The 15,714-nt window shown below is 43.9% G+C and overlaps 1 protein-coding gene across 1 annotated transcript in view; it reads right to left on the reverse strand.

Moving 5' to 3' along the window:
* Positions 1 to 15,714, reverse strand: part of LOC137346456 (phosphorylase b kinase gamma catalytic chain, skeletal muscle/heart isoform-like) — a 587,631-nt gene that overhangs the window by 368,227 nt on the left and 203,690 nt on the right. Inside the window, exon 5 of the mRNA XM_068009904.1 lies at positions 15,108 to 15,173. Within this exon, the coding sequence (XP_067866005.1) occupies positions 15,108 to 15,173 (66 nt within the window). The remainder of the gene's footprint in view (positions 1 to 15,107; positions 15,174 to 15,714) is intronic.

Here is a 15,714-nt window from a genome sequence, read left to right on the forward strand (position 1 = left end):
GAACATAAATAGCAAAAGTGTGGTAAAAGGAAGAGAGGGGCCAATTAGGGACCAAAAAAGGGATTAATGTCCAGTGGCAGGGGCATGGCTGAGATACTAAATGAGTACTTTGCATCTGTCTTTGCCAAGGAAGAAAATGCTGCCACGGTCATAGTTGAGACATTGAATGTGTTATAAATTGATAAAGAGGGAGTATTAGATGTGCTGGCTTTGAATAAAGTTGAGAAGTCACTAGGACCGGATGAGATGCATCCAAGGATACTGAGGGAAGTAAGGATGGAAATTGTAGAGGCATTGGCCATAATCTTCCATTCTGATGAAGGGTCACAGACATGAACATTTTAATTTGTTTCTCTCTACACAGATGCTGCCAGACCTGCTGAGTATTTCTGACACTTTCTGTTCTCATTTCAGTGTTCCAGCATCTGTAGTATTTTTCTCTTATGTTCTTGGTCCAACTAGGAAGGAGGCATTGAGGCATTGCTGTATTTTGTGCTGGGAAATGAGGTGGTTCAAGTGAACCAAGTGTCTGTGGGGACCACTTACTTGGGTAAGAGCGATCATTGTATCGAAAGATTTAGACTAGTGATGCAGAAGAGCAAGGGACAATCTAGACAGAACTTCTAAATTGGAAGAGGGCTAACGTCAATGGGATGAGAGGGGGTCTAGCCAGGGTAAAATGGAACCAAAAATTGGCAGGAAAAACTGTAATGGAACAATGGGTGATCTTTAAGGAGGAGATGTTTCAGGTACAGGCTAGGTACATTCCAACACGAAAGAAAGGCAGGGGAACCAAAGCCAGGGCTTCTTGGATGACGAGGGAGATAGAGAAAATGATGAAATAGAAAAAGAGGGTGCATGAGAACCAGGCCAAATACAATAAATTGAGAGTGGAAAGTGAAGAGGAAAATAAGACTAGCAAAAGGAGAATATGAGACTAGAATGGTAGTTAACATGAAAAGGAACACAAAAATCCTCTACAGGCATGTACATAGTAAGTGGGTAGTAAGAGGTGGGTGGGGCCTATTAGGAGCAAAGAGGGAGATATATGCTGAGAGGTGCAGGGCAAGGCTAGAATACTTAATGAATACCTTATATTGATACTTATTAAGGAAGAGGGTGCTGACAAAATATCAGTAGAGGTGGAGATGGTAGAGGTAATTGGCAGGATGAAAATTGATAGACAGGATATACTGCAAAGGCTGGCTATGCTTAGAGTGGATAAAGTCACATCATCCGGATGGCTTGCATCCCAGGTTGCTAAAGGAAATGCAGGTGGAATAGGGAAAGGGCTTGCTATAATCTTCCAATCTTCCCGAGATATGGAGGAGCCGCCAGAGGATTGAAGAGTGGCATATGTGACACCCTTGTTCAAGAAAGAATGTAAGGACATTCCTATTAGCTACAGGCCAGTCAGTTTAATATCAGTGGTGGGTAAGGTTTTAGAAACAATAATCAGGAAAAAAATAACAGGCACTTGGAGAGGTTTATTCAAGAGAGCCAGCACTGATTTGTAATATGCAGAGCATGCATGACTAATCTAATTGATTTCTTTGATGAAGTTACAGAGAAAGTTGACGAAGGGACAGCAGTGGAACTCGAGAACAGCACCTCATCCTTCGATAAGGCACGTTACAGCCTTCTGGATTCAACACTGTGTTCAACAATATCGTATTGTAATGGCTGCTTCCATTTTGTTTCCTTTCCTTTGCAAGTTTTAGCCTTAATCTTGTTTTTCTCTTGCTTTTGCTTTCGGATTGCAGCTGTTACTCATTCTGCCATTCACACCTCACCTAGACACAACCTTTGTCTCCTTACTTGTCTCATTACCATTCCCTTTGGCTCTACCCCACTAACTCTTTTGTCATTTCATGCTTCCCATCTTACACCCTATCAGAGACCTTCCCTTTTGTTCTTTTTCCACCCTCCCCCATTTGACCTACTTAAACCTATTACATTTCTAACTTCTCCCAGTTCTGATGAAAGGTGATCAACCTGAAATGTCAGCTCTGTTGCTCTCTGCACAGATACTGAGTATTTCCAGCATTTTCTGTTTTAACTGCAGTGGATGTTGTCTAAATGGATTTGCAGAAAACCTTTGACAAAGTACCACAAAAAAGGCACATGGAATAGGAGGGTGAGTATCCAATTGGATAAAAAATTAGCTTAAGGACAGAAAACAGTGCATTGTGGTAAATGGGGTGAATGGTTGTTTTTCAGACTGGAGGATGGTAGACAATGGTGTTCCCCAAGGGTCTGTGTTAGGATCACTGCTTTTTTGATATATATAATTGACTTGCATATTGGAATACAGAGTAAAATTTCAAAATTTGCCGATGATACCAAACTTGGAGATGTGGCAAACAGTGAGGATGATACAAATCACTGCACCAAGACATTAATAGACTAGCAGAATGGGCAGACAAGTGGCAGATGGAATTTAATACAGAGAAGTGTGAGGTGATGTATTTTGGCAGAAGGGATAGGGTGAGGCAATATAGACTTAATGGCACAGTTTTAAATAGCGTACAAGGGCAGAGGGGCCTGGGGGTGCATGTGCATCAATCTTTGAATGTGGCAATACTTTTGGGAGAGTGGTTAACAACACAAATGCAATCTTGGGCTTCATAAATAGCGGAATTGAGTACAAAAGCAGGGAAGTTATGCTGAACCTTTATAAAGCTCTGGTTAGGCACCAACTGGAGTATTGCATCCAGTTCTGTTCACCACACTTCAAGAATGATGTGAAGGTCCTTGAGAGGGTGCAGAGGAGATTTACCAGAATGGTTCCAAAGATGAGGGATTTTAGTTACAAGATCAGGCTGGAAAAGCTGGGTTTGTTCTCCTTAGAACAAAAGAGGTTGAGGGTAGATTTGACAGACGTGTATAAGATTATGACAGGCTTAGATAAGGTAGACAATGAAAAACTGTTCCCATTACCTAATGGTACAAGGACTAGGTGACACAGATTGAAGGTTTTGGGAGTGTGATGCAGGGGGAATATGAGGAAGAACATTTTTACACACTGCATGGTGATAACCTGGAACTCACTGCCCATCAGGATAGTAGAAGCGGAGAGAATGAATCGTGTCAAAAGGAAATTAGATGGGCGCATGTGGGGAATTAACCTGCAGGACTATGGGGATAGAGTACGGGAATGGGACTGGATTGCTCTACAGAGAGCCAGCATAGACTCGATGGGCTGATTGGCCTCCTTCAGTGCCATTATAACTCTATGACCAAAGGATTCACAATCACTAGTGACTAAAACTTACATCATCACTCCATCTGTGAGTGTGTTCAGCTTATCAAGGGGAAGGCCACACTTCACTGCACCTTCAGTGTTCTAAAGATTAGCCTCTCTGGGCAAGTGAGTGTGGTTTGGCACAGAGTGTGAAGCTGGAGTTTGGTGAATGAGGGAGTTCATTGAAGGGTGGGAAGGAGGTGCTCCTTTCTTTTACTACCTTTTTCACCCTCCAGTATTTAGTTCCTACTTCGGTACAGGTAAAGAAGCTGATTTGTGAAATGTTAAGTATTCTACTTATAATAAATAGTTTGTAAAGATAAGGTATGGCAGGGCAGCTTGGCCTAGTGGAATGTGCATCTAGTAGCATGTGGGAAGTCATGGATGCGTCATATGTCCTCGACAGACACATCTGCAGGAAGTGTCAAAAGCTGCAGAAACTTGAGCTCTAGGTTTCGGAGCTTGAGTGGCAGCTGGAGACACTGTGGTGCATCTGCGAGGCAGAGAACTACATGGGTAGCATGTTTAGGGAGGTGGTAAGCGGCAGGTTATGAGCATGCAGACATTGAGGGAATGGGTGACCGCCAGGCAGTCTAACAGAACCAGGCAGGTAGTGTTGGAGTCTACTGAGACGATCTCATTCGCTACCAGTTTTCCATTTTGGATACTGCTGAGGGTGATTGATCCTCAGAGGAGTGCAGCCAGAGCCAAGTCTGTGGCACCACGGGTGGCTCAGCTGCACAGGAGAGGAGGAAGAAGAGTCGAAGGGCATTAGGGATTCGTTAGTTAGGGGAACAAACAGGCGTTTCTGCAGCTGTAGACAGTGTGTTGCCTCCCTGGTGCCAGGGTCAAGGATGTCACAGAGCAGCTGCAGGACATCCTTCTGGGGAAGGGTGAACAGCAAGAGGTCATGGTCCACATTGGTAACAATGACATAGGTAGGAAGAGGGATGAGGTCCGGAAAGCAGATTTTAGGCAGTTAGGAAGGAAATTAAAAGGCAGGACCTCAAGAGCAGTAATCTCAGGATTACTCCCAGTGCCATGTGCTGGTGAGCATAGGAATAGGAGAATTGATCGATTGAACACGCGGCTGGAGAATTGGTGTAGTGGGGAGAGCATCAAAGTTCTGAGGCATTGGGTCCAGCCCTGGGGCAGATGGATCCTGTACAAGATGGACGGCTCGCACCTTGGCAGGACTGGAACTAACATCCTCACAGACAGTTTTGCTAGTGCTATTGGGGAGAGTTTAAACTAAAGTGGCGGGGGCTGGGACCCTAACAAGGAGTTCAGATTGGAGGGAAGCAAAACTGTAACAGGAAGTAAAAATGTAGTGAGCAAAATCAGAAGGCTGATGAAGCAAAGGCAAGCATCAAATAGGATCAGAACGTTAAAAAATTGCAACAAGATAGATGATTTGAAGGCACAAATAGAGGTATGGTTTAATTGCTATTACAGAGACACAGTTACAGGGTGACCAAGCCTGGGAACTGAATATTCAAGGATATTCATCATTTAGGAAGGATAGGCAAAAAAGAAAAGGAGGTGGGGTAGTGCTCTTAATAAGGGACAAGTTCAGTACATTATTGAGACAAGATCTTAGATCAAATGATCAAGATGTAGAATCAATTTGAGTGGAGTTAAGAAACAGCAAGTGGCAGCAAACATTGGTGGGAGTTGTTAATGGGCCACCAAACAGTAGTGGTAATGTTGGGCACAGTATAAATGAGGAAATTACTGGTGCATGTGGACTGGGTAAACCTAATCAGCACTAATGCTGTGGAGGATGAATTCCTGGAGTGTGTACGAGTTGGGTTTCTGGAGCAGTACATTGAAGAACTAATTAGGAATAGGGCTTAGATTTCCAGAAGGCATAGAACATAGAACAGTACAGCACAGTACAGGCCCTTCGGCCCACGATGTTGTGCCGAACCTTTAACCTACTCGAAGATCAAACTAACTACCTACCCTTCATTCTACTATCATCCATGTACCTATCCAAGAGTCGCTTAAATGCCCCTAATGTATCTGCTTCTACTACCACCACTGGCAGCGCATTCCACGCACCCTCCACTCTCTGTGTAAAGAACCTACCTCTGACATCTCCCCGAAACCTTCCTCCAATCACCTTAAAATTATGCCCCCTGGTGATAGCCCTTTCCACCCTGGGAAAAAGTCTCTGACTATCCACTCTATCTATGCCTCTCATCATCTTGTACCCCTCTATCAAGTCACCTCTCATCCTTCTTCGCTCCAATGAGAAAAGCCCTAGCTCCCTCAATCTTTCTTTGTAGGACATGCCCTCCAGTCCAGGCAGCATCCTGGTAAATCTCCTCTGCACCCTCTCTAAAGCTTCCACATCCTTCCTATAATGAGGCGACCAGAACTGAACACAATATTCCAAGTGTGGTCAAACCAGGGCCTTATAGAGCTGCAGCATAACCTCGCGGCTCTTAAACTCAATCCCTCTGTTCATGAAATCCAACACACCATACGCCTTCTTAACAACCCTATCAACTTGGGTGGCAACTTTGAGCGATCTATGGACATGGACCCCAAGATCCCTCTGTTCCTCCACACTACCAAGAATCCTGTCTTTAAGCCTGTATTCCGCATTCAAATTCGACCTTCCAAAATGAATCACTTCACACTTTTCCAGGTTGAACTCCATCTGCCACTTCTCAGCCCAGCTCTGCATCCTGTCAATGTCCTGTTGCAACCTACAACAGCCTTCCACACTATCCACAACTCCAGCAACCTTCGTGTCATCGGCAAACTTGCTAACCCAGCCTTCCACTTCCTCATCCAAGTCATTTATAAAAATCACAAAGAGCAGAGGTCCCAGAACAGATCCTTGTGGAACACCACTGGTCACCGAGCTCCATGCTGAATACTTTCCATCTACTACCACCCTCTGACTTCTATGGGCCAGCCAATTTTGTATCCAGACAGCCAACTTTCCCTGAATCCCATGCCTCCTTACTTTCTGAATGAGCCTACCATGGGGAACCTTATCAAACGCCTTGATAAAATCCATATACACCACATCCACTGCTCTTCCTTCATCAATGTGTTTTATCACATCTTCAAAGAATTCAATAAGGCTTGTGAGGCATGACCTGCCCCTCACAAAGCCATGCTGACTGTCTCTAATCAAACCATGCTTTTCCAAATAATCATAAATCCTGTCTCTCAGAATCCTCTCCAATAATTTGCCCACTACCGACGTAAGACTGACTGGTCTATAATTCCCAGGGTTATCCCTATTCCCTTTCTTGAACAAGGGAACAACATTTGCCACCCTCCAATCATCCGGTACTACTCCAGTGGGCAGTGAAGACGCAAAGATCATCGCCAAATGCGCAGCAATCTCTTCCCTCGCTTCCCGTAATATCCTTGGGTATATCCCGTCTGGCCCCAGAGACTTATCTGTCTTCATATCATTCACAATTTCCAGCACATCCTCCCTCTTAACCTCAACCTGTTCGAGCATATCAGCCTATTCCACGCTGTCCTCACAAACGACCAGGTCCCTCTCACTAGTGAATACTGAAGCAAAGTATTCATTTAGGACCTCCCCTACCTCCTCCGACTCCAGGCACAAGTTCCCTCCACTATCCCTGATCGGCCCTACCCTCACTCTGGCCATCCTCGTGTTCCTCACATAAGTGTAGAACGCCTTGGGATTTTCCTTAATCCTACCCGCCAAGACTTTTTCATGTCCCCTTCTAGCTCTCCTAAGTCCATTCTTCAGTTCCTTCCTGGCTACCTTGTAACCCTCTAGAGCCCTGTCTGATCCTTGCTTCCTCAACCTTAAGTAAGCTTCCTTCTTCCTCTTGACTAGATGTTCCACATCTCTTGTCATCCAAGGTTCTTTCACCCTACCATCCCTTCCTTGCCTCATCGGGACAAACCTATCCAGCAGTCACAGCAAGTGCTCCCTAAACAACCTCCACATTTCTGTCGTGCATTTCCCTGAGAACATCTGTTCCCAATTTATGCTCCCCAGTTCCTGCCTAATAGCATTGTAATTCCCCCTCCCCCAATTAAATATTTTCCCATCCCATCTGCTCCTGTCCCTCTCCTTGACTATAGTAAAAGTCAGGGAGTTGTGATCACTACCACCGAAATGCTCTCCCACCGAGAGATCTGCCACCTGGCCTGGTTCGTTGCCAAGCATCAAGTCCAACATAGTCTCCCCTCTAGTCGGCCTATCTACATATTGAGTCAGGAAACCTTCCTGGCCACATCTGACAAAAAACTTCTCCATCCAAACTATTTGCACTAAGGAGGTCCAATCAATATTAGGGAAGTTGAAGTCACCCATGAGAACAACCCTGTTACTTCTGCACCTTTCCAAAATCTGCCTCCCAATCTGTTCCTCCGTGTCTCTGTTGCTATTGGGGGGTCTATAGAAAACTCCCAACAAAGTGACTGCTCCTTTCCTGTTTCTGACTTCCACCCATAATGACTCAGTAGACAAACCCTCCTCGATGACCTCCCTTTCTGCAGCTGTGATACTATCCCTGATTAACAATGCCACTCCCCCACCTCTTTTGCCTCCCTCCCTATTCCTTTTGAAACATCTAAACCCCGGAACATCCAACATCCATTCCTGCCCCTGTGATATCCACGTCTCCGTAATGGCTATTTTAGATTTAGTATTATGTAGTGAGAAAGGGCTAATTAATAACCTTGCTGTAAAGGAGGCTTTGGGAAATAGTGATCATAATATGAAAGAATTTTACATGAAGTTTGAAGGTGATATCATTCATTCTGAATCTAGGGTCTTAAATCTGAGCAAAGGAAACTATGAAGATATGAGGGCAAATTGACTATAGATTGGGAAAATACATTAAACGATTTGATGGCAGACAGACAATGGCTAGTATTTAAAGAAGTATTACATGGTCCACAACAAATATAAATTCCTTTAAGACACAAAAACCCAACAGGAAAGGTGAATCAACCATGGATAACAAAAGACATTAAAGTAAAAGCAAAATACTGTGGATGCAGGAAATCTGAACTAACAAAGAATCATAGAATCGCTACAGTGTAGAAGGAGGTCATTCAGCCCATCATGTCCACACTGGCTCTCTGAAAGAGAAATTCCCTCAGTCCCATTCCCCTGCCTTCTCCTCATAACCCTGCACATTCTTCCTTTTCATCTTACTTTCTAGTTCCCTTCTAAATGCTTCAATTGAACCTGCCTCCATCACTTGCTCAGGCAATGCATTCCAGACCTTAACCACTCGCTGCATGAAAAAGTTTTTCCTCATGTCACTTTTGCTTCTCTTACCAAATACGTTAAATCTGTGCCCTCTCGTTCTCGATCCTTTCACAAGTGGGAACAGTTTCTCTCTATCTACCCTGCCCAGACCCCTCATGGTTTTGAATACCTCTATCAAATCACCTCTCAGCCTTCTCTTCTTCAAGGAAACCAGTCCTAATTTCTCCAAACTATCTTCATAACAGAAATTCCTCATCCCTGGAACCATTCTCGTGAATCTCTTCTGTACTCTCTCCAATACCCTCATGTCTTTCCTAAAGTACGGCGCCCAGAACTGGATGCAATACTCCAGCTGAGGCTGAGCTAGTGTCTTATACAAGTTCAACATAACTTCCTTGCTCTTGTACTCTATGCCTCTACTAATAAAGCCCAGAATACTGTATGCTTTATTAATTGCTCTCTAAACCTGTCCTGCCACCTTTAATAATTTATTCACATATACACCTAGGTCCCTCTGCTCCTGCACCCACTTTAGAATTGTACCCTTTATTTTATATCGTCTCTCCATGTTCTTCCTACCAAAATTAATCACCTCACATTTCTCTGAATTGAACTTCATCTGCCACCTGTCTGCCCATCTCACCAACTTTTCTATGTTCTCTTGAAGTTCTACACTATCCTCCTCACAGCTCACAATGCTTCCAAGTTTCCTATCATCTGCAAACTTTGAAATTGTGCCCTGTACACCAAGGTCTAGGACATTAATATATATCAGGAAAAGCAAGGGTCCCAACTCTGATCCCTGGGCAACTCCACTACAAACCTTCCTCCAGCCCGAAAAACATCCATTAACCACTACTCTTAATTTCCTGTCACTCAGCCAATTTCGTATCCATGTTGCTACTATCCCTTTTGTTCCAAGAGCTGCAAGTTTGCTCTGTTGTGTGGCATTGTATCAAATGCCTTTTGAAAGTCCATGTACACCACATCAACAGCATTGCCCTCATCAACCCTCTCTGTTATCTCCTCATAAATCTCTAGCAAGTTAGTTAAACATGATTTTCCCTTAAGATGTCCATCCTGGCTTTCCTTAATTAACCTGCATTTGTCCATGTGACTCTTGATTTTGTCCTGAATTATTTTTTCCAGAGGTTTTCCACCACTGAAGTTAAACTGACTGACTTGTAGTTGCTGGGCTTATCTTTTACACTCTTTTCTATCAAGGGTGTAACGTTTGCAATTCTCCAGTCCTCTGGCACCACCCCTGAGTCAAAGGAAGACTGAGAAATTATGGCCAGCGCCTCTGCGATTTCCACCCTCACTTCCCTCAATATTTTTGGATGCATCTCATCTGGCCCCTGGTGCTTGATCTTAAGTTCAGACAGCCTATCTGATATTCTCTTTATCAATTTTAAACCCCTGTAGTGTCTGACTTACTTCCTCTTTCAACATTGCCTGGGTTGCATTTTCTTCCTTGGTAAAAACAGATGCAAAGTATTTATTTAATACCTCAGCTATGCCCTCTGCCTCCATGTGTAAATCCCCTTTCTGGTCTCTAACTGGCCCCACACCTCCTTTTACCACTCTTTTACTACTTATATGTGGGGGTCAGTTAGCTCATTTGGCTAGATGACTAGTTTGTGATGCCAAAAGACACCCACAGCGTGGGTTCAATCCCCTTACTAGCTGTGGTAGTTCATGGAGATCTGCCTCCTTGCCTTACCCCATGCTTGTGGAGTGATGACCTTCAAGCTATACATCGCCAACCGTCTTGCTCAAATGGGAGAGATGCCTACGGTCCTTTGGGACTATGGTCGCAACAACAACTATTTATATGCCTATAGAAAACTTTGAGATTTCCTTTAATGCTAGCTGCCAGTCTCTTCTCATGTTCTCTCTTTGCTTCTCTTATTTTCTTCTTTACTTCTCCTCCAGACCGTCTATATTCATATAATAAAAGCAAAATACTGCGGATGCTGGAAATCTGAAATAAAAACAAGAAATGCTGGAAACACTCAGCAGGTCTGGCAGCGTCTGTGGAAAGAGAAGCAGAGTTAACGTTTCGGGTCAGTGACCCTTCGTCGGAACCCTTCTATATTCAGCCTGGTTCTCAATAGTATTTTCTACCTGGCATCTGTCACAAGCACTTTTTCATCTTTATCTTAATCTCTACCTCTTTAATCATTCAGGGAGCTCTGGATTTGTTTGCTCTACTTTTCCCCTTCGAGGGAACATACCTCGACTGTGCCCGAACTATCTCTTCTTTGAAGGTAGCCCATTGTTCATCTACCGGTTTTTCTACCAGCAGTTGACTCCAATTTATTTGCCCAGCTCCATTCAGCTCCCACTGAAGTTGGCCTTCCCCCAGTTAATTATTCTTACCCTGGATTGTTCTTTGTCCTTTTCCATAGTCAGCCTAAACCTTATGATACAATGAACACTATCCCCTAAATGCTCTCCTACTGATACTTGGCCTACCTCATTTCCAAGAAACAGGTCTTAGCAGTGCCTCCTTTCTTGTTGGACGAGCAACATACTGTGTAGAAAATTTTCCAGAACATACTCTAGGAACTCTTGCCCCTCACTGCCCTTTACACTATTATCACAGTCTATATTTGGATAATTAAAGTCCCCCATTAAAATTACCCAATAATTTTTGCACCTCTCTGTAATTTCCTTGCAAATTTGTTCCTCCACATCCTTCCTAGAGGTGACCTCTAGACAACACTGAGCAATGTAACTGCACCTCTTTTGATCCTTAGCTTGAGCCAAATTGATTCTGTCCTCGACCCCTCTGGGACATTCTTTTTCTCCAGCACTGCAATGCTCTCCTTAATCAATACTGCCACCCTCCCCCTTTTTTTCCCTTTCCTATCTTTCCTGAAAACCTTGATATCCAGGAATATTTAACACACAGTCCTGTCCTTCTTTGAGCTAGGTCTCTGTTATAGCCACAACATCATATTTACACATGAAAATCTGCCCTTGTACCTCACCAGTCTTATTAACCACCCTCCGTGCATTCACATACATCCACTTTAACCCTGATTCAGACTTTATTACTTTCTCCCTTACTCTGACCCCACCTAATAACGTACTATTCCCTACTCTCGTGCTATTTATCTCCCCAGTATTCTGTGCACCTCGGTATTCCTCTCTAATACTTGCTCCTGGTTCTCACACCCCTGACTAGTTACCAGTTTTACTTCCCTCCAATCTGAGCTCCCTCTGAGGTTCCCATCCCCCTAATAATAGTTTAAACCCTCCCCAACAGCACTAGCAAATTCCCCTGCAAGGATATTCCTCCCAGTCCTGCTAAGATGCAACCCGTCCATCTTGTACAAATCCCACCTGCCCCAGAACCGGTCCCAATGTCTCAGAGATCTGATGCCCTCCCTCCTAAATCAGTTCTCCAGTCAAATGTTCAATCGCTCAATTCTCCTATTCCTATACTTACTTGCACGTGGCACTGGGAGTAATCCTGAGATTACTGTTTTTGAGGTCCTGCTTTTTAATCTCCTTCCTAGCTCCCTAAAATCTGCTTTCAGGACCTCATCCCCCTTCTTACCTATGTCATTGCTACCAATGTGGACCACGACCTCTGGCTGTTCCCCCTCCCCCAGAAGAATGTCCTGCAGCCCCTCCGTGACATCCTTGACCCTTGCACCAGGGAGGCAACACACCATCCTGGAGTCGCATTTACTGCCGCAGAAACGCCTGTCTGTTCCCCAAATAATGAATCCCCTATCACTACTGCTCTTCCACTCCTCTTCCTCCCCTCCTGTGCAGCTGAGCCACCTGTGGTGCCACGAGCTTTGCTCTGACTGCACTCCTCTGAGGAACCATCACCCTCACCAGTATCCAAAATGGAAAACCGATTAGCGAGTGAGATCATATCAGGGGACTCCTGCACTGCCTGCCTGGTTCTCTTAGACTGCCTGGCGGTCACCCATTCCCTATGTGCCTGGATGCTCCTAACCTGCGGTGTGACCACCTCCCTAAATGTGCTATCCATGTAGTTCTCTGCATCGCGGATGCACCACAGTGACTCCAGCCGTTGCTCGAGTTCCGAAACCCAGAGCTCAAGCTTCTGCAGCCGGTGACACTTCCTGCAGATGTGTTCGTCTAGGACATATGGTGTGTCCATGACTTCCTACATACTGTAGGATGTACATTCCACTCGGCAGAGCTGCCCTGCCATACCTTAACTTTACAGACTATGTATTATAAGTAGAATAGCTTACCAGGTACTCACCAAATAGCTCCTTCCACTGCACTGAAGCAAGAACCAAATACTGGAGGGTTAAAAAAATAGAAAAAAAAGGCAAAATGGAGCACCTCCTCCCCCTTCACCGAACTTGCCACTCACCAAACTCGAATCTCCATACTCAACTTGTAATCTGCACTCCATGAGTCTATTAGACCTTCCTAATGATAATAAAGCTTTGCCAATAATAAACCTTACCACTATTAGTAAACCTTACAAATACTGATAAACCCTAATTGTGTATTAAGTTGTCCTAGTTGAACTAATACACTCCCTACTGGTCTCTCTCTCTCCCTCTCTGTATTATAAATTATAAAATCTACTTTAGGTTTCAGTTTATATACTTATAAATTGATCAAGTCTTATTCTATATTTGATTTAAATTAAATTAAATTGAAAGTTTATCTGTATAATCACCCGGGCTGCTTTCTGTGTCCCTGCTCTCTCTGTTGATTGTGACGCCACTCTGATGTCACTTTTCGATTTTTCCCCTGTTCTCTCTCAGTCGGTCTGTCTCCGGCCTCTGACTCTGTCCCTATTGGCCCGCTTTTTAAACCTCCGCTCCTGCCGTGCTCTCTCCCTCCACTCCCGCTGTGATTTCTCTCTCTCCACTCCTGCTGTGTTCTCTCTCTCTCTCCGCTCCCGCTGTGCTCTCTCTAGGTCTGTCTGTCTCCAGTCTCTGACTCTGTCCCTTTTGGCGTGCTTTTTAAACCTCCACTCCTGCCATGCTCTCTCTCTCTCCGCTCCCGTTGTGCTCTCTCTCTCTCTGTCTGTCTGTCTCCAGACTCTGGAAAAACATAAAGTGCTGGAAATACTCAGCAGGTCTGGCAGCATCTGTAGAGAGAGAAGCAGAGTTAATGTTTCAGGTCAGTGACCCTTCATCAGAACAGTTCTGATGAAAGGTCACTGACCTGAAACATTAACTCTGCGTCTCTCTCCACAAAAGAAGTTAAAGATTGCATTGGATCAAAGAAAGTGGCTTATAAGGTTGCCAGAAAAAGTGATAAGCCTGAGGATTGGGGGCAATTTAGAATCCAGCAAAGGAGGACCAAGAAACTGATAAAGAAAGGGAAAAGAGATTATGACTGCAATCTAGTGAGAAACATAAAGGTGGACTGTAAAAACTTCTTCAGGTATGTGAAAAGGAAAAGATTGGCAAGCACAAATGGGGGGCCTGATTGAGGTGTACAAAATCATGAGAGGTCTGGACAGGGTGGATAGCAAGAAGCTTTTTCCCAGAGTGGGGGATTCAAATACTAGGGGTCACGAGTTCAAAGTGAGAGGGGAAAAGTTTAGGGGGGATATGCGTGGAAAGTTCTTTACGCAGAGGGTGGTGGGTGCCTGGAACGCGTTGCCAGCGGAGGTGGTAGATGCGAACACGATAGTGTCTTTTAAGATGTGTCTAGACAGATACATGAATGGGCAGGAAGCAAAGAGATACAGACCCTTAGAAAATAGGCGACATGTTTAGGTAGAGGATCTGGATCGGCGCAGGCTTGGAGGGCCGAAGGGCCTGTTCCTGTGCTGTAATTTTCTTTGTTCTTTGATTCCATTACGGGTGGAGACAGAAGAATTTATAATGGAGGATAGGGAAATGGCAGAGAAACTAAACAATTACTTTGTGTCTGTCTTCATGGAGAAAGATACAGAAAATCTCCCAGAAATACTAGGGAAGCAAAGGACTTGTAAAAATGAGGAACTCAAAGAAATGAGAATTAATAAAGAGGTAATACTCGAAATTAACTGAATCGAAGATTAATGTGAATAAGTGTGAAGATATCCACTTTGGTAGAAAAAACAGAAAGACAGGGTATTTCTTAAATGGTGAGAGGTTGGGAAATGTTGATGTCCAAAGGACCTGGACGTCCTTGTTCATGAGTCACTAAAAGTTAGCATGCAGGTGCAGCAAGCAATTAGAAAGGCAAATGGTATGTTGGCCTTCATCGCAAGTGGATTTGAGTATAGGAGTAAAGATGTATTGCTGCAATTGTATAGAGCCTTGGTGAGACCGCACCTGGAGTATTATGTATAGTTTTGGTCTCCTTATCTAAGGAAAGATATACTTGCCATAGAGGGAGTGCAACAGAGGTGGAAGCTCAATCATTGAGCATGTTCAAGACAGAAATCAATAGATATCTGGAAACTAATGACATCAAGGGATAGCAAGAGATAGCACAGGAAAGTGGCATTGAGGTAGATGATCAGCCATGATCTAATTCAATGGTGGAGCAAGCTCGATGGGCTGAATGGCCTACTCCTGCTTCTATGTTCCTATGAGATTCACCTGTGTTTCAAATGAGTCTGGATAATGAAATGTTCACTGGGTTGTTTACATATGATATTCGGATATATATATATTCACTTACCTGGCCTCTTTTTCACTTAATGTAACCATTTCAGTCAAGTAGTCAAACAGCTCTCCTCTCTTCATCCTGTTAACATAGGAGCATTTTAAAGATCTCATGCTACAAGTTGGACTGTTTTCCTTCACATTGTTACTCCATGTGCACAAGAAAACTCAACAACAATATGCATTTATTTAGCACCTTTAACATATTAAATTGGACCAATGCACTTTAAAGGAGTGTTATTAAACAGAATATGACACCAAGCCATATAAGGAGATATTAGGGCAGATGACCAAAAGTTTGGACAAAGAAGTAGGTTTTAAGAAGCAGCTTAAAAGAAGAAAGTGAGGTAGAGAAGTGGAGAGATTTAAGAAGGCAATTCCAGAGCTTAAGGCCTCAGCAACTGAATGCGCGACCACCAATGTTGCAGTGATTATAATCGGGGATGCTCAAGAAGCCAGAATCATATGAGTGTAGATATCTTGGAGAGTTGTGGAGCGAGAGGAGATTACAGAGATAGGGACGGGTGATGCCATGGAGGGTTTTGAAAACAAGGATGAGAATTTTAAAATTAATATATAACGCACCTGCAATGAAGGGATTCATATCAGTTACTGGGGCAGAG

The sequence above is a fragment of the Heterodontus francisci genome, chromosome 30, assembly GCF_036365525.1.
Source record: "Heterodontus francisci isolate sHetFra1 chromosome 30, sHetFra1.hap1, whole genome shotgun sequence".
NCBI classification, from domain to species: Eukaryota; Metazoa; Chordata; class Chondrichthyes; order Heterodontiformes; family Heterodontidae; genus Heterodontus; species Heterodontus francisci.